General features: G+C 37.2%; 2 protein-coding genes across 13 annotated transcripts; one reads left to right on the forward strand and one right to left on the reverse strand.

Annotated features, from left to right (window-relative positions):
- Window positions 1-443: 443 nt before the first annotated feature.
- LOC110369735 (peroxisomal membrane protein 2) lies at window positions 444-2,309 on the forward strand. The gene is made up of 4 exons (XM_021325272.3): window positions 444-701; window positions 874-966; window positions 1,053-1,338; window positions 1,474-2,309. The coding sequence occupies exons 1-4, from the start codon at window positions 613-615 to the stop codon at window positions 1,561-1,563; spliced, it is 558 nt and encodes a 185-aa protein (XP_021180947.1). The 5' UTR covers window positions 444-612; the 3' UTR covers window positions 1,564-2,309.
- On the reverse strand, window positions 1,650-25,330 carry LOC110369777 (serine/arginine repetitive matrix protein 4). 12 transcript variants are annotated; one of them, XM_049839145.2, is made up of 13 exons: window positions 25,174-25,330; window positions 24,764-25,019; window positions 21,820-21,927; window positions 12,434-12,646; window positions 11,762-11,821; window positions 11,627-11,653; window positions 11,510-11,542; window positions 10,905-11,031; window positions 8,931-8,983; window positions 6,728-8,860; window positions 6,253-6,342; window positions 4,742-4,870; window positions 1,650-3,049 (listed from the first exon to the last, which is right to left on the reverse strand). In XM_049839145.2, exons 2-13 carry the CDS (start codon window positions 25,000-25,002, stop codon window positions 2,932-2,934), a joined length of 3,330 nt encoding a protein of 1,109 aa, XP_049695102.2. In that variant the 5' UTR covers window positions 25,003-25,019; window positions 25,174-25,330; the 3' UTR covers window positions 1,650-2,931. The 12 variants fall into 12 exon arrangements, with proteins under 12 accessions (XP_049695102.2, XP_049695104.2, XP_049695101.2 ...); XM_049839147.2 differs by having other exon boundaries at window positions 4,742-4,837; window positions 25,161-25,278; XM_049839144.2 differs by having other exon boundaries at window positions 25,161-25,278.
- Window positions 25,331-25,412: the final 82 nt, after the last annotated feature.

Below are 25,412 nucleotides of genomic sequence, written 5' to 3' on the forward strand. Positions count from 1 at the left end.
ATTCCAACATAAAGTGTAAAAAAAAAACATTTTTTATTTGAATTTCCCGCTGCAGTCGGAGCTTCAACAAACAGGATCGCATAAGTCAGGATACAATTTCAAAATAGGAGCGTAACAGACGACAAAAACTGGGCACTACTGGTAGGAAATCGCGCTCATGCAAGCTCAACGTTGTTGCAGGTCTACAGAATCTACATATAATTTTTATTTTAGGTTTTGATGGACAGTGTTCGGGAAAGAGAACGCTCGACGTTATTGTATAGTTATCGGCACGGATATTGGGCCCTGACCTTCACCTGCGCAGAAGCGATTTATCTATTATTTATTTTATTAAAGCGATCCCCACTCTTCCGCCGAGAGCTTAATATCCGTGCCGGTAATCGTTATGCACTCTGTGGAACTGATTGACTGACTGACACTTGACAGTAAAGACATAACTCAAAGTGATTAGCAACTCATTGTCTATAAAGTTGTACTTTTGTTGATAAGCGATAACAAAATACTTTCTTTATCAGCGTATTCTGTAATTACGTGCAGAATAATCATATTAGATCATAAGGGAGCTTACTGTGATACTTAGTAGTAATATCGTGTTACCTATCCTAAGCAAAAATGGCCTTATCAAAACCAATTATGAATTTGCTGGCATCTTATTTACAAAACTTGTATTTACATCCTATTAAAACTAAAGCAATTACAAGGTGAGTTATCTTAGCTGTATATAATTCATGAATTAAGTCACGAACCTAGTACTATTGAGATTACGTAGTTGTCCAAAGTTGAATTCCAAAGTCTAACTTGTTTTGCACATAAGTTTGACCTATGACCGTGGACATATTGAATTTTGTAACTTTATGAATAAATTAATTGCAGCTGCGTGGTGGGCACCGCGGGAAGCATCGCTTCTCAGTTGGTTGCTGGCGATAATATCAGGCTAGACCCAGTTTTAGCTTTTGGATTGTATGGGTATGTAAAACTTGTAAAAAATCTTAGTTATTCTTTCTGCTGTTCTGGTGACGTGTTTGGTATTATTTGCCTTTTTACCTTTGCAGATTGTTGTTTGGTGGAACTATCCCACATTACTTCTATGAGTTCATTGAAGGAATGTTCCCTGAAGAAGTTGTAGCTTTTCCACTAGCAAAGAAGCTTCTATTTGAAAGATTAATATTTGCTCCCTTCATGCAAGCTTTTTCACTCTACACATTGGCCAGATTTGAAGGCAAGAATCACAAAGCGGCACTGAAGCAGCTATTAGCATTGTACTTGCCTATTTTAGAAGCTAACTGGAAATGGCTTACTTTGTTCCAAGTTATCAACCTAGCATTTGTTCCTCCTATGGTAAGTTGTACCCTTATTTCTCTACTTTTACTTGAACACTTTATACATATATTCAGTATCTCTGCATTTACAGCTATAATTTGATTTATGTTCTATTTTAATGTCTAGCTTATGTTGATTAAAAAAATGTTTCAGTTGCGGGTTCTATTTATGAATCTTGTTGGATTTGGTTGGGCCATGTTCCTGGCCACTAAGAGACGTCAACAGAGCCAGAAAAAGAACTGAAGCAATTAACTTATACTCTGCACAAGGTGGTGGATGCTAAATATATTTCTACTGATGGTGGACTGCCAATATACAATCTTTTTATAAATATTTACAAGATGTCAGCGGAAGTAATTTATGGGATCAAGGGTTAACAGGCTGGCTGACCCATCCAGTGATCTAAATTTGTCTTTACATGTTACATTATTATTGTGTGTAGGACTGTTATTGTACTGATAAGCAAATTTTATCTTGGCATAGTTAATACTCCTTGATACATAAGACAGTATTTAGTTATCACACAGTCAGATGAATTTTATTTTTCAATTTTGTAAAAAGGATTTATAAGGATAAAATTTAATTTAATATTTGCAACAAAGGCAAATTAGCATTTAACAGCATTAATTAAGTGTTTCTATAATGTGGGACCATCTTTACTATTGTTTAATGTATCTGTAAGTCATGAATTTGTAATCTTGAAGATTTGGGTAATGGATTAAGTTATAAATATGTATTGTTAATGAAAAATACTGTTATTGTATCTGGGTACTTTATTTGACAACAGCAAATTGATCCATTATCTATGTACCAATAGGGTTTTAGTTGAATATACATTAATTGTGGAATTGCTAAAACTATGTTACTAAATTCAAATCTGCAAAATCAATTCTTACGCAGTGCATTTATTTAAATGAGATTTCTCTATACAAACCATGTATAAGTTCTGTGTAAATTTAGATTTTTTATTAAACTGTTTTTTACTGTTACACTTGAGTATTATTGAATATCGTCATATTTATTGCTTAGTTATTGAAACAAATAGAAAGTTTCAATTGTTTTACAATACAATCACTTAAACACTACATTATAATTAGGTATCACCTATGCTATAGTAAAATTCGGTAAATAGAAAATAATTGTTTGTAAAGTGACTAGTAAAATTAAATTAATAAAATAAATTACCTATTGTAAATATCAGACGTCAATAAAATATATTGCACTTTATTTTTAATAAAGTAGGTACTCATTTTGACTAGAGTATTTTTGTTACTTATCAAAATAAATGATTGAATAATTTAAATAGTATTACCAACAATAAAATAAAAACAAAATAAATTAGAGATCAAGTAATCGTTTCCAATAGGAATTGATAGATAAGCACATTTGACTAGATAAAATATAATCTTAACTATTTTTTGATAAAAACATCAATCAAAAATGTTGTAATTTGGCCTAAAGCTACAAGAAACGGTTCGTATTTACAAAATATCGACCAAACATTAAGATCGTGTGAACATTTTTGGAGTTATCATGAAGGGCTACTATAGTTGACTAGTACGTGCATCGATTTGAAAAGGAATGTAGTGGTTTATTGAATCCGGTGGTGGTTTATTCTCTGTCGGGCCTGGGGGAGCGCGACCAGCTGTGCTGCGAGGAGCGGCTGCTGACGGTGGAGGTCGGCGTGGAGGGCGTGGGCCTCCGGTACGGGATGGGACGCTTGCGCGCGCTGTCACGGTTATTGTGTTAGTAAGAGCGGTGGCGTTAGTACAGTTAACATGCAAGCACAGAATGAAAAATGATAACTTTGATTTTAAATAGATTGCTCAATTGAAAGAAAGTCAACTGGAAAATTTTAATTGAGAAATGCTTAAGAGGATTTTTAGAACTTTACTATGTTATTGTAGGAATTTAATGTGATATATTATAGCGCAATTTCAAAGAATAACTTACCTTATAGTATTTCAAGTAAAAAATAAAGTACATCCATAACAGAAAGCTTCTTCTACAATTCAAAATTGTGTAACTGCTAGCTTCTACCATGCAGCCATAATATAAAAAAAGAAAACAACAAAAATTTCGAAATAAACTTTAATGTGATAAAACAAAATGAATAATCTTGAAACAGAAAACACACTTGCAGCATGTTCTACATAAATAGCACATTGTCTACGTCTGGCGATCAGCGGTGTATCCCATTACGTGAATATCTCATTGGAACGCTATCTTCTTCTATACTTGTATTTGTTTGACGCGTATGTAAGATCTATTATGGGTGCGCTACGGAGGAAAAACAATTATTAATTATGTTTCCATTCCTGTTACTTCATTTTAAGCTAAAACTGTTTCTGATCTTGTATTTTCAAGTATTTTATTTTTTTGTTCAAATTGAAAAATAAAATGGATTCAATTACTGATAGGAAATATCATTATTACACAGTCAAATATCAATTGTAAATGTAAAAATAATCTTACATCTAGTAGCACACCCTGTTAGCATGATAAGTGTTAGAGAACGCACACATCTAAAGTTGTTATAATTGATGCATCGAGACTGACCAATGAATGAGTATCCAAACTTCGTTCACAGCCAATGGGAATATTGAAAATTCATTATTTTTAAACCTAGTCAGCCTCTATACAGATATGAACACCCAGATCAATAAGAAAGATAATAAAAGGCTTTAGCGATATATTAAGTGAAAAGTAGGGCTTAATATTTTAATACAATACATAATATTACTTAAACTAATTCACACTAGCACATTCACTTCACTACCCGGAGCTACTACTTGTGTCTTCAGAACTCGTGCTATATTTTCGTGACTTTTTTCTATAAAGAAAACAAAAACAAAAAATAGATAAAAGGAAAAAATATGGAAAACGTGCCATATCATGGAGTTACTTGTGCAAGGTCCCATATGATTATGTGTGTTAGTATTTTGGCTCTCCCTCAATAGATGTTTTTTATTTTCTTTTTCAAATATAATAAGACTAAAACATCGATAGAGGGTACTTCTTTACATAGAAACGTGAATGGATGATATTAAAATGAATTAAGTAGCTACCATGATATGTCACAACACACGCAAAATAATATAACAAGCACACCTAGAAATTAGGATAAAAAGCGACACACGGAAACCACACTGAGCAACCAAAATTATACATTCATCTGACAGAACACAAACTACTTTCCAATTAAATGAAATATTTTACAGAATAAAAACTACGCTACAATTGAAAAGAGCAAGTTCGTCAAATAAATAGAATGTAAAAAATTGGTCACACAAAAAAACCCTATACGGCAAGAACACAGTGCTTTCATCTGGCAACTCTGTACATTTTTAGGTGAGGTAACTATTGGGGCCGAATGTTGCCATAGTACAAAGCTTATAAAGCTGTGTTCTTGTGGATATACCTCGTGATCCGCCGCCTATCCAGGAAGCTGGGCGAGCCAGCGCGGCGCGGTATGGAGGGCGAGCGAGATCGCGTCCGCGCTCGCGACTCACTGGATCTACGGTAATCCGCGTATACGCCTGTCATTGTTCTGATCGATACCAATGTCGCATGCATGCATTGTTTGTTTTTCGATTTTCATTTAGCGGAAAGAGAAATCTTCTGTTAATATCTTTGTTATATTGTTTCGAAAGAAATGAGTTGGTTTTGTGGTAAAAAATCTAAATGTCTTCAGCATCAAGTTAACTTCTCTAAAGATTTATTTTAAGATGCAAAAACAACTCATTTCTTTACTTTTAAATTATGATGTTAGTTATAAATAAAAATAGATACACTACCGTTATTTCAAATTTTATCAACCTAGCTGTATTTTGAAACATGTTGCGTTTTAAATACGCTGATGAAAAGAAAGGGGTGGCATGGCAATTGCAAAACTGTTATATCAATAAATATTTCTTAACTTCATGTAAAATTGCAAGCCCTTTATTTCAGCATGTTTCTCTTGTTGCTGTCTTTATACTGTTATACCCTGTAACATTTAACTTGTTTAGAATGGCAACTAAACTTGTACAACGAGACCTCGATTAACGCATAAAATGAATATGAATTGACCAATCACTCTAATACAAATCAATACATTTTGAAGCTGTCGTTTCATCAAGTAAAATTTTACAAGGCATAATTTGCAGCATGTCATGAATTTATCAGTCTGATTCAGCTGTCTGAGGTGACATCAGATTTATTACTTACTAACAGAATACTAAAACAAAATAAAATACTAAAGAATAAAATGTGTAACGCAATATACAAGATGTAACGTCTCATAGCAAAAAATACAGCTATCGTAAATATCAATAACTCATAATTTCATTGTTACTGTAAAAATTTAAACTTAGTTGTATTGCGTTACAAGCAACTGTCAACTACCAATAATAAAGTTCGCTGTACTTTTTAATTATGAACAAAAGACCATACTTGTGCAGTAAGCCTTATCCTTAACGGCTTTCCCCGATATTTTACCAATCTGTTGTTTTACATACTAAAGATAAGAATCTGACCAAATAAAAAATAATTTTACAGTAATTTTACAGAATAAAAAGTAATTTAACAGTTTATTTAATAGTCGGCGGAAAAACAGCAGTTTTGGAACCCTTCACCATTTCCTATGTGTTATTACTGGGAAGATTACAGGGAACTCCCCAGATATAATTTACTTTACATTAGCCGCATGCTAATGTTCATGTAAAATTCATATAAAGCAAATTAACATATAGATATTGGGAATTGCCGTTAGTCCCTTTAGCCAGCTGATAAAATGACGACAGAACTTTGTTCTTGGTAGTACAGTTGAACGCCCATTAACTGAATCGCCAACTATCCGAATCGATCTCGGTCCCAATTCTTTCGGATAATCGGTGTTCGACTGTAATATTATTATAGTAAAATAAAGAGTATTATAGATATGATGTTTACCTAGACGAGCGCGTGGAGCGAGATGTGCTGCGCGAAGAGCGAGAGCTACTGCGACTGCTGTACGAAGACGAACGACTTGAGCGAGACCGCCTGGAACAAACAGTTAGCACTTGTAATAAAGGTCAACTTACAGAATTTTTGAAAGATTTTTTTTATTCTTGCACGTTATTAGTAGTTTTAATATGTGGATTGAAGCCTGGTGGCAGAGTACGGCATTACATTTTTGGTTAATACGTCTTCAACGTAGACTAAATGTCTACGTCATTCGAATTATGTCTGCTCTGTGATTTTGTAAAAAAAATATTAAACGATAGTTTAAAAAAAAAATTACAGTGCATATGGTTTATACAAATTTTTTAACATTAAAATTAAATTATAAGGTCTTATAAATCATTATATAATTTATTTTATTTATACAACGGCCTGTTGTAAAAAAATCTTGAAATAAAAAAGTGGTAATCATTATAGAACTAACCTTGACGAAGAATATGACCGCGACCTTGACCTCGACGACCTCGAGCGAGATCGTGACCGCGATCGCGAGCGTGTCTTGTTGCGCGAGCGCGACTTGGACGAGCGCGAGCGAGACCGCGAGCGCCGCGACGACGACCGCGACCAGCGCCGCCGCGACGTGCTGCCTTCCGCCTTCGCCTTCACCTCGGGCGAAGACTCCACGTTCACAGGAGGACTCTTCTCTTGTTTAGGAGACGGAGGTTTTGCCTGCTCCGGACTTTTTTTAACTTCCACTGGTTGCGCAGGTGACTTTTCTTTTACTTCCTCTGCAGGGCTAGGACTTTTCCTTTTAGGTTTCTCAGCATCGCTCTCCTTAGGCTTGGGTTCACTACGCGTTGAAGGACCTTGCGATGTTGAAGGACCGTCCTCATCCTCTTGTCTCCTGCGCTCCATCGACACTTTAGCTAACTGAGCCAGTCTTTCTTTCAGTCTATTCAGCTCCTTGAAATCCAACTCCTCCTGTCGATCTCTGTCGTCTAATCGCAAGAACTCGACTTCTGAATCGTCATGTTCGCTGGACGAGCTTCGCATACAAACGGCTTTAGGTTTGTAGTTCTCAGTTGTATCTTTACTTTTCTTCTTCTTTTTGGGATGTAAGTCTGATGGTGATTTGATGTATTTGCGTTTGTCTTTCTCTGGTAACTTTTCTATGATGTCGCGGTAACGCTCAGGGCTGCGGCGAGCGGGCGAGTAGCTGAGGCTGGAGGTGCTGCGGCTCTTGCGTGCAGACCGGGACCTCGACCGGTCCTTATGTGAATCTTTTCGATCATGGTTCCTCTCCTTGTCTGGTCTCTCTCTATGTTCGCCTTTAGCTGGCGACGAGCGACGATCACAAGTACGCCGTTCAGGTGACTTCTTGCTCTTTTTAACAGGAGTTACACTCTTTCGTTTATCTTTCTTTGAGCTTTTTCGCGCTGTCGGGGATTTGGACCGACTTGGCGATGGTTTACGCCGCGACCTCTCTTCAGGCGAAGGGGACTTCCTACTTGGTCTGCTGTTTTCGCGTTTGTTTTCTACAGATTTCCGACTTGATTTGTATTTGTCTGCTTTGCTTTTAGGGGGCGGTGATTCTTTCCTCTTGCTGTGTTCGGGAGACGGGCTTCGTTTGCGCTGTTCCCTCTGCGGAGACTCACTTCGCTCTTTGTAGTAGCGAGCTTTATTTTTAGAACTTTTCTCAGCTTTCTGTCTAGGCGGTGGTTCGGAATCCGATTCGGATGATGAATACCTTTTTTCGGATCGAGAACTTTTGTGTGGTTTATCGTTTTCTTTACGAGATTCTCTGTTTTTATAACTCTTGCTGACGGGTGAGCGCTCCTTGTATTCCGGAGACGTATCCCTCTTGTCCCGAGAAACACTGCGATCCTTCTTCCTTCGCGGTTTGTCATCATTTAATTCTCTATCTTTCCGCTTGGGCGGCGCTTCTTCGTAACGTTCATGATTATTTTTATTATTCTTTTCATATTTGGCATCTTTTTCTTTCCTAGGGTGTGACTCCTCGCGCCTGCTATGTCTGTAACCCGGAGATTCACTTCTCCTGGGAGCTCTGCGCTCATCTCTCTCTTCTCTATGATTTTTGCTGTTTTCTCTGATGGTTTCTTTCTTATTGTAGTAAGTTTCTTCCCTCTTTCTATATTCTGGGGAGGAGCTCTTCCGCCGCCTCTTTTCTGGCGGTGGCGATGAACTGGACTCTCTGGCGTAGTTCTTTTTGCTTCTCTTTTCTGACCTCGATTTGGGCGCGGGTTCAGATTCTGACTCTGGCGACGATCGTTGGAGGTCGTGCTTGGATCGTTTGGAACTCTTGCGTCGTTCTGGTTCTACGGAGGGTTCCCGTTTCTTGTTTTCTATCTTGGTGATGTACGAGCGCTGTCGGTACTCGGGCGAGGTGTCGGGCTCGCGCGAGGCGGAGCGGTGCCGGCGCGGGTGCCGCGCCTCGCGGGAGTTGTGTCGCGACTCGCGTGCTGCATGTTCCTCACGTTTGTCATACTTCTTGTTTCGCTCTTCACGTTCCCGATCTGCCTTTCTGTATTGGACATCATTATTCCTCTCTTCAGCGACGCGATCCCGTTGCTTCTCTTTCGAGTATTTCACTGGGGAACTAAAATTATATGGATTAGAACTTCGAACTTCTGTAAGTAAAAATGTAGTTTTATGTAATGTTATCTCACCTGTCACGGCTCGAAGGCTCGCTGCTGCCGCGACGTCTGCTGCTCGACTTTTTCTGTTCAAAACATCGACAACGATCGTAAAAATCATGGTTCCAACAGACGGGCATACAACACCAGTGCCAATACAATAGACTATAGTGGTAATGGCAAATAAACATGTTACACTAAAAGTTATACTAGAAATCCCTCAGCGGCCTTCATATCGACCCGATGAAGAATCTCAGTAAGAAAGGAAATTATAAAAATATATCACTTGTACACATGCATTCTAATAAGGAATAGTAATAAATAGAGGCATCAAACAAAACGTAACAGTAGAAAACAAAATTATACTTAAAGCTATTGATGGAAGCAAGTATAAAATAAACATGTATTTCGTTTGGAAGTGTATCATTGTGGGATCTCTTAGAATGTTATTTAATAGCGCATCCATAACATTCTCGAAGTGTGAACTCAAAGTAAATAAACAGAAAGATATATAGATAGATAGGGAACATAAGACATTGAGTTGGTTGGCACCGGTGCGTTACTCGCTTACTCGATGTTAGTAACACAGAACGGTTCAACATAATTAATCATAAATACATGTAATACACAAAAATCAAATGTAAATATAACACTTCGGTAACGTACCTTATTTAACAAACGGTGGTGGTATTGTGTACCATTTAAACATGTGGAGCATCCTTAATTAGTTTTGGGTAAATGAGAAGAGGGAGAATGTTATGGATTAGTTACATTTTAATAATCAGACAGTCTGGATATTAACAAACTTGTGTGTGGTATACGAACGTTTTCAGAGACTTGTAGTCACGTAGTTACAGGAGCTCTCAAGTGCAATATGAATAAGTTTATTTAGTTATGTAAAGTGTGCGTTCGTATATCACACACAGTCGCGAACACGAACATTATAACCACCATCTGTTTAAGTACTACACACCATGCATACATAACTGTGCACACTTGGACCCACGCTCGCACATTGCGTGCATCATGATCCGTGTTAGTCACAAATGCCATAGTTAACAATGCATTACCAAAATTATCACCAAGTACATAATTTTAGTATTCACCTAACATAGTGTTCTTACTGAGTGTTATTGCTTTATGATATACTTACAGTATACGTTATTTCTTCAGATAAAGATGGCTATCCTATGAAATGATGCACAGTTAAACAGATAATTTTTACTGGCTATTTCTTGTATTTACAGAAAATAAAAAATAAAATGAGGTAAGAAGACAATTACATTTAAACAATACGTTTGGTGGCCCACACGGATCGCTAGTGGAACGTAACGCGGTCGACTCGACCAGCTACACACATCGGAAGCTCGGAAACTATAAGATAATGTAAAACAAACTCTGTGGCTACTACAGTTAGTTCGACAGTTCAACGATGCAAGTAGAGGGATGGAGACAGGGCCGTGTGACCAAATTATACACAAAACAAAATTCTTCAAGCCAATATCTTACGCAGAGGTGCCGAGAATGTCATATTCTTGTATCAGCCAATGTGTTGTTCACACATCAACAAAAATAAAGAAAGCAATGTGCTACTGGAGCTAATCGTTTGTTGCGACGAACTAACGTTGTACTAGTTTACTGAAGGATGGAACATTGTCTGAGTGAGGACGAGGCACGCGGAAGAAACCCGAGTTAATCTGAACGAGGCTTCGTGTGGCACTCTAGTCGGTAGGCCCAAACCCCACACAAGGAGTAGTTACGTTACATCTTCAATCAAAGATTATGTTTACTATATTCTTACATCAATTCTATTTTAGTGACTGTTTCATGTAAAATCTGAAGTATTTTGCAAGATTTTAAAACTAAAAATCAAATCTAAGCAAAGAGTTCCAAAAAATGAGTCTGTAATTTCGAAGCATAGTTTCAAGCAAACCAAACATAATCTTTGAGCTGCGGCACTCCTATCCAACATTACGAGATTGTGAGAGAATTTTATTTTTAAATTACCTTTTTTTTCTTTTTCTGTCGTTCATCCTCCGAGGAGGCGGAATCGCTGTCTTGTGCATCGGATGAACTGGAACTGTCAGTGTCAGGAGACTTGGAACGTTTCTTTTTCTTCTTACTGGACTCTTGTCTGATGACAAACAAATAGGCCATTGATATCTTTTCGAGTAATGTAACCTTCATAGTAGAAACAGGTGTTTTGTTATAATTTATTCAATGAGGTTAGGTATGTATGTTACACAGTAGTGTTTTGAGTAAATAAAATGTGTATGGAGTCTTACTGTGTGTAATCCGAATATGCAAAAAAATAAAAGTAAATTGTAAATGTAATGGCATATAAAATAAATTTATATGTGTGGCGTGAAATTGAATATTCCTTATGGTATAAAAGTGTGTGTACTAAGAGAAAATGGTATCATGTAGGCTTAGTTTGGCTTAAATTACTTAGGTTTCTTTGACTGCTTATCTTAATAACATTTATTTAAGACCTAAAAGGATTATAAGATATAATTTCATAACTCCAGAAAATGCCTTAAATTCATTTTTATAGCTAGAAAGACAGATATATTTTTTAAAATAGAAAGTGTGTATCTAACCGCATACCATACCTATTTATGAAGTTCCATAACATTTTTCTTTCACTGAAATGATCACCAGACATATTTGATACTTGTATTCATATCAAAAAATATATAAAATTGTAGGTAAAAAATCTTTATACTTGCCTCTTAGACAACCGTAGAGTCACCTGTCTGGGTTCAAATGTAATCTATGAAATTACGGCAACATTTACAAAAAATATATAAAAAAATATAATAATGAAACATGTAATATGTCAAAAGTTAGGAATACAAACTTACTTCTCTTTTTTATTCTTTTTCGACTTTTTCTTCTTCAACTTTTTAGCTTCTGGTGACGTGCTGAAATAGGAAAGAAGTAGAGTCAGCATGTTTGTCAAAATTGGGGAATACATTAAAAGAGGGCAGTGCTATAAACTAGAGACTACACTCGCTCCACTAGGTTAAAATATTTAAATTAAAAAAATTAGAATTAAAAAATCCAGAAATATTTAGAATAAGCTAAACAGACCAAATCAGAGATACGACAAGACTTCCATTGTCGGTTGCTAAACTTTTGGGTCTCATCATAAAATAATTGTTGATATCAATTGAGAATTTTTTATTTGTTCCTAAGTCCTACTAATATTATAAACGCGAAAGTTTGTATGTATGGATGTATGGATGTTTGTTACTCTTTCACGCAAAAACTACTGAATGGATTTTAATGAAACTTTACAGTAATATAGCTTATACATCAGAATAACACATAGGCTACAATTTGTAAACATATTGTTCGAAATATTAAACCTGCGCAGACGAAGTCGCGGGCACCAGCTAGTATATTATATTTATATTTATTTTGCCTCCACTTTTAACCATTTTGCTTTTTTAAAACCTTGTAGAACAGGTAGCAAGGTAATATTCATGGGCCCAAGTAGCCTGAAAATAAGAGTATTTAGATCGGATAAATACCTTCTCTTCTTCTTCCTCTTAGGGGGATGTTCCCTGGTGTCTCGCTCGTGGCTGGGCGTGCGAACAAGCGGGTACCTCGCCGCGTGGTCGCGCGCTCGGCGCTCGGGGTCCAGGCTGGACCCCTCCACGAATTGCGGCGAGATGCCGAACGCGTCTCGCAGCCGAGCGTTCTTAGCCTGCTGAGCTTCTGCCACCGCGTGTGTCTCGCGAACGCTGAAGTATAAATACGATTTTTGGGATGAGTGATACTGGTGTAAGGAGAAATAGTTATGTCTTATCGACTACTGATTTGTATGTTACACTTATGGCCAGTTTCGCCGGTTACTGGTAAAGTCTCTGATAGCCGATCAGATATTATAGTTTTAGTTTCATGTCAGATAGCAATATCTAGCTGATAGTATTGACTATGTGATAACTAACTGACACTTTATCGATAGCCAGTGAAACCAGGCCTTAACCTTCTAACTCATATTTACCTGTTCAGCACTAAAGTGCGCTAAAAATAGGGAAATAGTTTAATTTTAGCATAACCATCATAAACTAAATCCATGTTTTTAATAAAAATAAATAACATAAATCTTGCAATTCGATACAAATAATGATCTGCGCATGTATATCTAAAACGTGTGAAATCGTGTACATTTTTCATATTGATACCTGTTTATTCTGCGAATATGTTAACTTTAATTAAATGTGGAATGCATTACGTCTCTCGACAGACGCTGACCCAAATAAGTACGTAGCTTAAGAGTAATCGATAAAAGTGTGTGCACACCTTATGACGGATCGCATGGACTTCCTCTCCTCATCGTTGGAGAGACAGACCTGCAAATTGTCGTTAAAGTTGTTTCTGTCGTTGGCACAGTTACAGCGGCAGCAGCAGGAGCCCCGCAGCCCCTCGAGGATGGTGCGCAGCGCGGGCTCCAGGGCCAGCGCGGGCGGAGCGGGGCCCGGGGGCGCGGGGCCCGGCGCCTCGGAGCTGGGCTCGTGCGAGGAGGCCCGCGCCCGCCGCGCCGGCCCCGCCAGCACGGCTTGGAATGTGCCGCGCCACAGCCGTTCGAACACGACCCTATTGTTTTGCGATGCGTCGCGTCGCGGAGCCCTGCCCCTTTGCATCTTAACCTACTTACTTAACTAATGGAAGACTTGTTTTCTTAATCCTAAATATGTTTTTCCTTAGACTAGTGCATGGCGGCTGGGCCGCGGAAGACTTGTTTGAGCAGAGGAGCTGGGAGGCTACATGGCAGAGCGGCCGGCATCGGGCCGGCGGCGCTACTGCGGGGCGTCGGGCGCCATAACAGGAAGCACGGAGACGCGCGCAGCCTGCGCAAACATCGGATACGCGCCCTCTCCCGAGCCACACAAAGGGCTCTTCCCCCACACCCTTTTGTGCAACTCTCAAGTCATTTACTTTCATTTGCGAAACATTCCACAATGCTTCTCTAAAAGAAATGAAATTGTTCTTTATTTTGTACATTACCTACTCCTAATTAGCGTCTCATCTAATACACGTTTGCGATTTACATGAGTTTCACATAAAAGTCATCTTATTAGTAATGTATCAAATCGGATTATCTGCGGTCGCGCTGTTTACCGACGACATAAAATATCGTAGCGTCTTTAGTTCTATTCTTGCACACTATGCACGCGCTATTCAATATAAACTGAACATTTAGAAGAATATTTTTGAATCGATAGTACTATTTTTACTTCGTGAAATTGTTGAAATTCCTGCTGTTCAAACAGTTCATTAGAGCAGTTCCCTGCTAATATATTCGTTGTAACGTGGAGCAATTAACTGTAATTGATGAGTGTCATTGTAACAAACACGTCGGCAGACTCATTCAAATCATAATAGTAAATCAATCTTGTTAGTAATCTCATCGCATTAGACGTGTTTTGACTTCTGAGCATGATACACATCTTAGGCACGTATTTAATATGCGAAGATTAAGCATGAACCATTTAATTTCAGAAGAGAAATTACGAATTTAATTAATATTTTAATAGGAGATTCTTGGAAGTATGCAAGTAATTTATTTATCAATGCCAGAGAAAAATAACCGCACACACCATAAAGAAGTCTAGTATCAACACTACAAGTGCAATTTAAATATTTTATTTCTTTACCTGACAAGAGATTTATGAGAAAAACGTGAACCAAAATAACAAGAGCCAGTTCGTTTAACAAACACATGAAACGACTACTAGTGCATATCCAGTGTTGCAAATGTTCTGCGATAAAGAAGAACATAAACCAACACTTTTATTATTTTTGTGACCCAATTGTGTTGCCAACCTTGGCAAACCGTAATTGTTTTACATACACGCTGAAAATATTTTTGAAGGACGCTGGAAAGGGATTTTAATTGCTGAACAAGCGACTAATAGGGCTTAGCAATTCCTAAATAAGCTTGCTGGTTGGTTTTGACAGCCATACATTTTAGAACTTTAATTTCTCTTATAAATCAAAATTCTAAACATTTCGAGGGCAATCAAGTTAACGATCCAGCCAATTAGAGAAAAGCCTCCTCAATATTATTTCATGAAAGAGTGAGCTCATTTTCTGAACACCACTTCGGGAGACAATGGGACCTCCGCTTTCAGGCAAAGACACGCGAGCGCTCTGAAGTCGGTCTAGAGGCGTTTAAGTGGTCTCTATTCTCTGCCCCGTGAATGGGACGCAAACAATTAAAATCCACACAAAGAACTATAATTGGATCATTAAGAAAAGGTTTGCCTTTGTTGTTGTGATTCGGAATAATTACAACATTGAGCTCGCAGGGGTAGAAACTGGTATGTATATAAAATATTTTAATGAACCAAATTGGTTTACGCACGCAATCAGATAAGAAAGTAAATGTTTTACATTTTATTAATATTTAGTTACGTGACATGCGTGTTTCTGGAGGGATTATGACCAAAATAAATCTGACTATACGTTTTCCAAAGGTTTTCCTATATTTTTGCCACTTTAGGTGACGTCATTGATATGAATTGTCAGTTTTGGGTAAATTCATGATAAGTGACAGTTTTTTAACCCTACATCGACAAGACCTTTCTCAAACAACATCTCAACTTGCCGTGACAAACAAAATGGTCTCGCAAACATTTCAATACGACAAGTATCGGGCGTACGAGGCACACCTGTGCCTGATCGCTCAATGCCAGACTTCGAATCTCAGTGTTGATCCTGGCAGGCCGGTCTCATCTCGTGCCAAATACCCATGCATCACGTCTTCGAGTATCTTTAGCCGGCCATAATCTGGAGGCGCGGTTTCTGGCACGAACTATGCCTGCCCCGCGGCCGCTCCCGTTAATTACGTTACGCGTCTGTCCGTCTTACCGTCCATTTGTTCTGCGATCGCGTGACTAATAAATAAATGTGTCAAAATTTCGTACGTGCCCGGATTTTATTGCGGACGCGTTATGATTTGTTAGAATTTGTAATGTTTATTAGTTCGCTTTATGTTCGCTGTATGCGTGAGATTATTGTAACACTGACTTATATTTTTGGCGCGTACCGTCTTAATGGATCGTTTAGTAACAAAATAAAATAGTACATTTAACTTTGAAGTGATCTCTACGGAAATACATTTGTGTACTATTTCTGAGTCGTAAAATGTTTCACTACGAAAATTGTTACAACTTTTGCTTTGACGTGCGTAAATTATATGTTTATGATATTACAATAGTTTATATGGGTTAAATAAAATAAAAAACGCTGCAAAAGTTTGTACAAAAATATCAAAACTTTTGCTACAAATCCTTCTACTTTTTACGACTATAGGTTACTAGGTTTTCCATTTTCCTTATCAGTTAGAAAACGGAAACCATCGTAGAACAGTTCTGTACGACATAACTCATAAACTGCGAAGAGATAAGTCAACGACTGCCGATCCTTACATGTAATAGTTATTTTAACCTTTGGCCTAGAAACCGAAACTTTCATTACATTTTCATGATCTACGAAAAATGCTAACATCGCTATGATAATACATTTCTACAAAATACTTGGTAAATTCTAGATTCGTATTCCACAAGCATTAACTCGTGTGTCGACTTTTACCCGAGTTCAAAGGTCGTCAAGATGAACATCCTACATTTTTTTTTATTTTTATCCCAACCTCAAGAAATATGGTTATTTCAACCCGAGCACGACACTTTTGTGTCACGAAACACAAGAATACAAACAACTACATATTTATTCTGTGCCACAACAATGCAGATGTGTGAACAATTTTACCTGTAACCCATAGCAACCATTATCTAGCAAGGTTATAACAACATAATTTGCTCTAACAATAGCAAAGAGACAACATCAAATTTCCGAAAAAAAAAAAAAAAAACAGATTGAATAAACATAATGGGTACTTTATAGATTCATAAACCATTAAGAAGTTTCCTTCAAAACCGCAAAGTTAGACAGGTGAAGTAGCAAATTCGATTCCAAGTGGTCCCTACCTGTACCACAATTACTTTTCAATTTGGTAATGTATTTCGAGGGTTCAACTTCACGTAATAAGTTTTCATTGCCAAGTTATTAGCGTGTTTTCCTTCTGTTTATAAGAGTGGGGGTGAAGCTTTGACATTTGTAACAGGGATGGCAAACTATTGGTGCAAAGAAAAAAATTTGGGTATGCCAATGGAGAGCATAGCAAAGTAAGAGTTTGGTTGAAATCAGGTTGATTAAAACCACAAATCTTTACAAGATGCACCAAAATATAGGTACACATAACTTTACCGACTTATATTATAACATTATTTTTTTTCGAATATGTATGCCTGGGAAACAAGACACATGTTCTCGCTATAGTTTTATAACTGGCAGGTTCACCTACAAAGGTTGGCCACCACTGACATTCGAAGTCCTGCCTCCCTCCGCGGGGCGTGGTGTGGGGGAACGACGTCATGCACCGCGATCGATATGCAGGACCCTAGAATATCGGATACGTTCGGAGAGCTTCGACTATAAATAGGCGTTTTCTTTGCCCTGAATATTTTAATTTAGCGTTAATTCATTGAGTGGGTTTTCTGTGTGGGCTCTTTTGAGTCTAAAAGTTAATCGCGTATCCATCCAATGAAAATGATTTATCATACCAGTTAGGTTTATCGTGTAATCGAATATAAATAAACGAGCTGAAACAGAGGTTTTCCTTATTGATTTGGCAATTTATTACCTCATACAAAAATATTGAATCGATAAGCAAACCTGTTGATAACCGATTTAGAGCCCAGTTCAATCGAGTTGGTAACGAATAAAATGCAGTAAAATCTCGGAAGAAATATGGCCACGATTTTATGAGGAAACTGAGGTAATTGGCTTGCGCAATTACTTCTTACGGAGCAGTAAAGTTTTCCCTTTGACGCTTTAGGAGTTCTTTGGGACGAAAAAACAATCAGGCGGTACTTAAAATAACATTTTGCTGAAAACATTTTGAAAACTTGCGAAAACGGTCGCTAAGGGAAACATTTCGACATTCATTGTGAATGTAAATGTGGCTAATCTATTTAAAACGTTTGTAATCCATTAACGAACAACACAGGTTGAACAACATTTGTATAGCTGCGGACCTTAGCAGGAAGTAATTGTTTAATGTACTTAAAACCTCCTGAAAACTTCAGTGGGGCTAGTTCACAGTATTAGGGTCAAGAATTATGTGGACAACTGGATCTATTTGGCAATTATGTCAGGGCACGCAGATTTCGTTAGTGATTTTGCAGAGCTATGCTTGGCATAAGGATACTAATTTGCAAAATTGGACCTATTTGGGGATTTGCCACTATATTGCGCGTATTTTGTAGATCTAAAACAACACAAAAACCTTTTCGGAACCAACCTTCTCTTACGTAAGTACAGCTGTTATACGCCGATCATAACAACTAACGATATTGGGTTACAGCCATCGGTTACTCGAGACAGCGATTTACCTGACATTTACGAGACAATACCGATGTTATAAATTATGCTATCGATGTGGGCCAACTGAAATAGATCGCCGGTCTAACGTAAATAGATTGTCTTGCTTTTATGATGTACGTGGCTTCAGTTTACCTGGAGATATTGTGTGCGAATTGTGAATAGAAAAGTGTTTGTCTCAGGGGACCTGGCTGACCTGGCTAAGGGACCGTTCGAAAGAGTTACTGGTACTCCAAGAGCTCTAGAAGGTCCAAAGATGGGCCAGTAAAAGTCTGATATTACTCGCGGGAGGGGGCTTACTCTAACACAAGGAACATGGGACACGATCACGAAGTCTCGATAGTGACCTTTCTCTAGAATTCAGACCACAGCTTCCTTCCTAACTTCTGAATTCTAATGACCACATATATGTATAGTAGTTGTAGTTGAATACTTTCTTCATCGAGTTTCGGTAAAATACTAATCTCGATTATTCCTTTACAATAGACAAGGTATTTACTAAAGTGATATTGGATTTGGAATGGAGTTAAATTGTGTACTGTATACGTCAAAATACACGAATAAATCTTCAGAACAATTGATAGTGATTTAAATGCACCATTACAGCTAGGAAGGAAATGATAATGATGACGTTATAGATAGGCGTTAGTTAAATTGACTATTATTTCGATAATAGAACTACAAATGTATAGATTGGAGAGTTCATCTGATGTCTAACAGGATCTGAGCCATTGGATCAATTTTATTTATTTATTTATTTATACTTTATGTACAAAATAGGTACATTGGCGGACTTAATGCCTCAAGGCATTCTCTACCAGTCAACCATCGGGTTAAAGGGAGAAAATAAATAGGTAGTACAAAAAAAAAAAGAAAAGAGAAAGTCATGAATAGATATAAATAAAAACATATTACAATACATAAATACTTAATACATAATAATATATAAATATATATTATACATACAACATAAAAATAAAATATCAAAACAATAAGAGTGACGACGACTCAATTAGGTAAGGAGTTTAAATAATGATGGCGAACTTTACGCTTAAAGGAATACTTACTGGGTGCCTTTTTTATGTCAAGGGGAAGAGCGTTCCAGAGTTTAATTGCTGATACAGCAAAAGAATTAGCCATAAATCCGGTGCGGTGACATGGAATTTCGAGCAACAAATTCTCAGAGGAACGCAGGTTACGGCTATGAGAACTGCCCAATAACTTAAAATAATTTTGAAGATAATCAGGAGCACAGGGATCGTTGAGAATAGAGAAGAGCATACAGAGAGATCTAAGGGATCTTCTATGACGAATAGGCAGCCATTTAAGCTGAGAACGAAAAGAGGAAACGTGATCATATTTACGAAGGCCGAAAATAAAGCGTATGCAGTTATTGAGAAGACGATCCATTTTGTTGAGAAGTTCTTGAGATAGATCCGAGTAGCAAACATCAGCATAGTCAATGATAGGAAGCACAAGAGACTGTACCAAAGTAGTTTTAGTACTGATAGGAAGGAAATGCTTGAACCTGTAGAGAGATCGCAGCGTTAGAGTAACCCTTTGACTTACCTGGTTAACCTGCTTGGACCAACTGAAGTTGCTGTCAATCAGCAACCCCAAATCCTTCACCTGTTGCGTTAAGCCTATTGTTGAACTATTGAAGACGATGGGTGTTAAAGAATTAGTGTCCAAACGGTTTAGGTAACCGGAGCTGCCTATAAGGATGGCCTGACATTTGTCGGTGTTTACAACTAATCCAAATTTGTCAGACCACTCTTCAATAGTTCGCAAGTCAGCATTAACTAAAGATATGCAATTATTAAGATTGCCGACCTCAGTTTGTGCGTATAATTGCAGGTCATCGGCATACAAATGGTAAGAGCATTTTAAAGAGCTAGTGATGGCATCAATAAATAAAGAGAATAAAAGAGGAGAAAGAATACCGCCTTGCGGAACACCAGCCTCCAGATCACACCAATCGGATAAACCCTGATCAGTGCGAACCGCCTGCTGGCGACCACGAAGATATGAGGAGAACCAACCCAATGCTGGCGATGAGACCCCAAAACGAGACAGGAGAGCAAGGAGAATATCATGGTCAACCATATTGAAAGCGTTGGAGAAATCAATAAGAACTAATAAAGTAACCTTTGAATTCTCCATGCCCTCCCTAACGTCTTCGGTTACCTTGAGCAAGGCAGTGGCTGTACTGTGACCGGGCCGAAATTTTACAAGTGTTTGAAGCATGGAAAACCTTTTAAGCATCCAATAATTTTAGTATATCATTTAATATTGAATAATTCGGTATTTAAAACTAATAATAATTTGAGTAGTATTGAAGAGTAAGAAAAGTCCTTTCCTAAATCATAAAAGTGTACTTCTAGTTTCATATTAAAAGTCTATCCAAGCTTTACAGACATATGAAATATAAATATATGAAACTAGCTTTGAAAATCGGTATCAGTACGAATATATATTCAGAAAGTGTGACAAGTATGTATGCCCAGCGTCTAATTAAACAAGTAATAACCGGTAAAAATTAATTTACTGGCGGTAAATTGCCTATCAAATTAATTAAAACCTCGATTATTTCGCCCACATCTAAAGTACTAGATTTTCCCTGCATTTCATACGAAATGAAACTGAAATCTGTTAATTTCATGCAGCGGATTATGACTAATTGGATTACTTAGGCATCGTTGCGTGTTTAGACACTCATGAAATATGATTTTGAAGACGCGGTCACATTTTGACATATAGCCGAGATAATCCGGTAAAATCCTTAGTAATGGTGACTTGACCTAAGTAATGATAAGGTTACACATTGTGACCTACTAATTGTCATTCGTTCAATTCACTTAGCAGAAGAAAATGAAGCGAATGAAATCGAAAGACAAATTGTCGAAACGAATACATGTTTTAAAGATCAAAGAGCCTTTATAAAAACTCAGAGAGCACAAATATATCGCTTATGTACTAAAATTATAAATGACACTAATGTCGGCATTAGTAATACTTCGCAACATTTCGCTATTTATTCTCGTCGAGGCTATTAACAACTTATTTCAACTACAAAATTAATCATATTTTTTGCGCAAATAATAGTAAACGTAAAGCGTTAAATTGAATACCCGATAATCGCACATTGTGTTCAATTTATTTTTTTTCTTGCTAAATAATAATAACTGTAATAAACACTCGATAATTTAAGCACTGCGCGTGCGCCACTGATCTTAATAGTCTCGATGCAGTGCGGTTTTTGCACGTCTCGATTTATGTTAAGCAGTAAATTAGAATGTTAGCGTGATCATTAGTACAAATGGCCTGAAATACTTCCTGAACTATTTAATTTTCAGTTCTTTGTTTTAATTTAAATTATGTTAATATTTATAGATTATGTTCACTTTTAATAATTAACACAATATTTGGAGCTTTAGGAATAATAGATAAATAAAATAATACTCACGCTACTCTCCCGAACTCGTCCCGGGGCACGTCCTTGTCGCCGGCGCTGGTGGTGGACAGCTTCGCCCGGAAGGCGGCCACGCGCGCCGCGATCTCCTCCTTCGGCAACCTGCGCAACCATACCAGAGACACGCTCATTATTCACGAAAGCAATTACAATACTAACTAAATAAAGCGCGTGCGCCACCGAACACGCGTCAACGGTTTACTTGCAGCCAATGGATTCACGAATGTCTCACTGAGCGACCGCGTACCGACAAGCGTAGATGAAAATCTTATAATAAATTTTCTCAGTGTTATACCTACCAGTGCATGATACGCCGAGCCGCTATAACGGCGTAGAATTACTTTTCGAAAACAATAAAAGCCGATAAGACGTTCTCGTTGCGCGACCGTATGCTGAATGCGGACGAGGCCCGGTTATTGAATAATATATAACATGAAGGGTGGCCCAGTCTCGCACTGTTGAATTATTGATCTGACTCCGGCGCAACGGCCATCGCCCCTAAACAAGGGTGCGATCTATACGCGCCGGATTACAGGGGATACTTTCTATTCAGAAAAATAAAAACAAGGGATTTTATTGAGTTATAAATCGATAAGGCAACGTGACCAAACGTAAAGGAACATGTGCAAGTGTATGTAAAGCTAATGAAGAACTTGATACGGCTCAACTTACAAACGCAGACTAATTTTACAAATATGAAATTTGTTTGGGCGTTTGCTCTTTCATCACGCTCAATTCAGATCGGTTGATTGTAATGGTTGGAACTTTCATTTCATGAAGGATAACATATTGTTTGATGTTTTTCCTAAAGCTACTTTCAAATGGTTGTTTTCTAAAGAAAAAAGACTTTTAATTCTAATTAAAAGTCTAACTAGAATACTAAGTATTTCAATATGCCTTTAAATATTCTCTGATTCTTATTGGAAATTATAGATACAAGATAAAATAGCCAACAATCGTCCAGAAATTCTAGTACGATGAAGACAGTTTGTTGTAATGCAAAACAGGTGATGATTGGGATTTATTTTATCTCGTATTCTCAGGTTTACATTTGCAGGGCAAGTCAAATGAGCGGCAACCATATCGACCCGACGAAGCCCGATTTATCTTGGCCCGCCACCTTCAAATTGTCGGTACACCGTGCAGCAGGACTTTCTACTACTACACTACGTTAGCCCAAACACGTTCCCGAAGAACATTAAAAACTCCTTTAAAATTATAATCAAAAGGAGAAAGGTCAATGATCCTTCAACTAGGTCGAAAGGACATGGCGTTATAAATTGTCGCCAAGAATAAGAGTTACGTTCATCAATTATTAGCACAATAGGGCACAGAAGCATGAAATGGAAAGCCCCAAAGGGGGTAAACCCAACTTAGAAAGGTTAAACTTGTATCAAAGGGATGAGTGTTCGAAACTATTAAAGAAAATCCTACACAACACCTTTATGTGGGGTGAGTTTTTAAATATGTATCAGGACCTTAAGTTTTAGGGTTTGGTATCCAAGTCACGGGTACAATGTGACCCTATTATTCAGACTTTACTGTCAGTCTACCATCTTATGAACTATGATAGTAAGACAGTTGAAATTACAGGCAAAGTTAAAATAAAATTGAGGGGGCTCAAATACATACATATATTTTAGCTATTTTTTATTTAATGTTATGGATTCCTTCAATTCCCATGCAATTTGCAAATCCCATGCACGTTTGGCCACTCGCAATTTGGAACTTATCAAGAGAAAATATACATATAAAGAAAAATGCAATAATGCAGAATCTGAATGATATATGAATATGTAACACAATAATTAAATACATAAAGGCTTATCTGCCTTTATATTCTAGATCCAATTTTCAATATGCCAGTATAATATGGACAAGATGATTAAAAACTATTAGAGATTGAAAAATCTGAATTTAAATTCTTACAGCCTTACTACAAAAACTTAAACATCTGTTGAACACTTGTCTACAAACAGTGTGGCTGCAAAATGGACCTTATTTTAATGACATAATCTGTTTTTTTTTTTTAGAAAAGTATTCAACAGACGTTAAAATGTTTTTGTGGTATGATGGTTAATTTTTAAAAAGTTCACATCAAATACAGTTTTTTTTCAGTAAAACCATTGGTCAAAACTACATTTTACCGTTTCAAACAGTGTAATGTAAAAAACATTGTATACAAAGACAAACCTCTCTTTGCCACAGTTAGGAAAAAATATGGAAACTAGGGGATGGGACAAAGCTATATATTTTTGAAATATGTTGGTGGAGTTTCTTGCTGCTTATTCACCATAGGACCCAGTTCTACAATACACAGACTTCAGACCCTTTTGAACCCCACCCATACAACATTACACTTTACTTTTTTTATAGGCGAATGTAGGACATAAATGTTTAATATTATTTATGTGGACACTAGATTCAGCTTACAAGTGGTCACAAGTAACATATAATATAAATAAGATTGGATAGTTTTTGTATGGTACCTCTATAGGTTAATACGAAACTACTGTATGATTTGAAAAATCTTTCACTATTGGGAATTTATCTGTTGTTATTTTATCAGGGTTCGGGAAGAAATTCTCCCACGATACTGGTGAAAAGCCACCTAAAATAAAGTTTTCAGCTTCTTTGGCCAGCATAATGATTGCTTTGTCTATACATAAGTACTAAAACTTTTTATCAAAATACTTATTTTCATGTAGGATGTATTTGAATTATACAGAAGCCATTTCCCACTTTTTATAGCCAGAGTAACAGTGCAATATTTTCGCCTCAAAATGTAGTGGATGTTGGAAAGTACTTAAATAATGATTATGGCACAATAAAAACTTTGCTTGTTGTTCGAAAACTCAAGAAACTATTACGTCACATAAAGTAATACACTGAAAACAAGTCAACTTCATAATAAGCTACTAGAGTTTCGGCTACTCACCCCTGCTCCTCCAAGCTATCCTCAAGTTCCGCGCATTTCACCTCTATTTTCCTCTTCCTCTCATGGTCCAGTATTTCCCGGTTTGGCTGTTTGTTCGACGCAGAATCCAACTTGGCTATTTCTTCCTCTGTTCGATAATTCACCGAGTCTTTGGTCTTTCGGACTCCCGCCCAATTTCTTTGAACATAGCCATTCGTACCTGAGCCTCGTGGCGTCGTTAAACCAATTCCATTATACATTTTGCCGGTTTATTTACCTAAAATTCATAAATCAATTTATGGCATGCTGTGAGAGGGTAAGGTGTTACCGGATAGTCACAGTTCTGGTTCCGAAAGTAATATGACTTCACGCCAATACAGTTCAGGAACTTATGAAGATATTAAGGTTATTTACGTACACAAATATCTCACCATCTACAAGCACTTCGATAATTTAATTTTTATTCATAGGACACACGTCCATCTTGGCTGATTCTGATTTTTTCTATGGTTGACTTTAGCAGAGTTACCATATCGCTGAAAATTCTTCTTGTCATTTCTTCCTCATTAAAAATAACACAATCATGTAAAATCTTTGTTTTGTTTATAATTTATAGGTAATTCGATTAAATAACATGTTTTAGGTCATTAAACTAGAAGATAAAATAAAA

This window comes from Helicoverpa armigera, chromosome 9, assembly GCF_030705265.1.
Source record: "Helicoverpa armigera isolate CAAS_96S chromosome 9, ASM3070526v1, whole genome shotgun sequence".
In the NCBI taxonomy this organism is placed as follows: Eukaryota; Metazoa; Arthropoda; class Insecta; order Lepidoptera; family Noctuidae; genus Helicoverpa; species Helicoverpa armigera.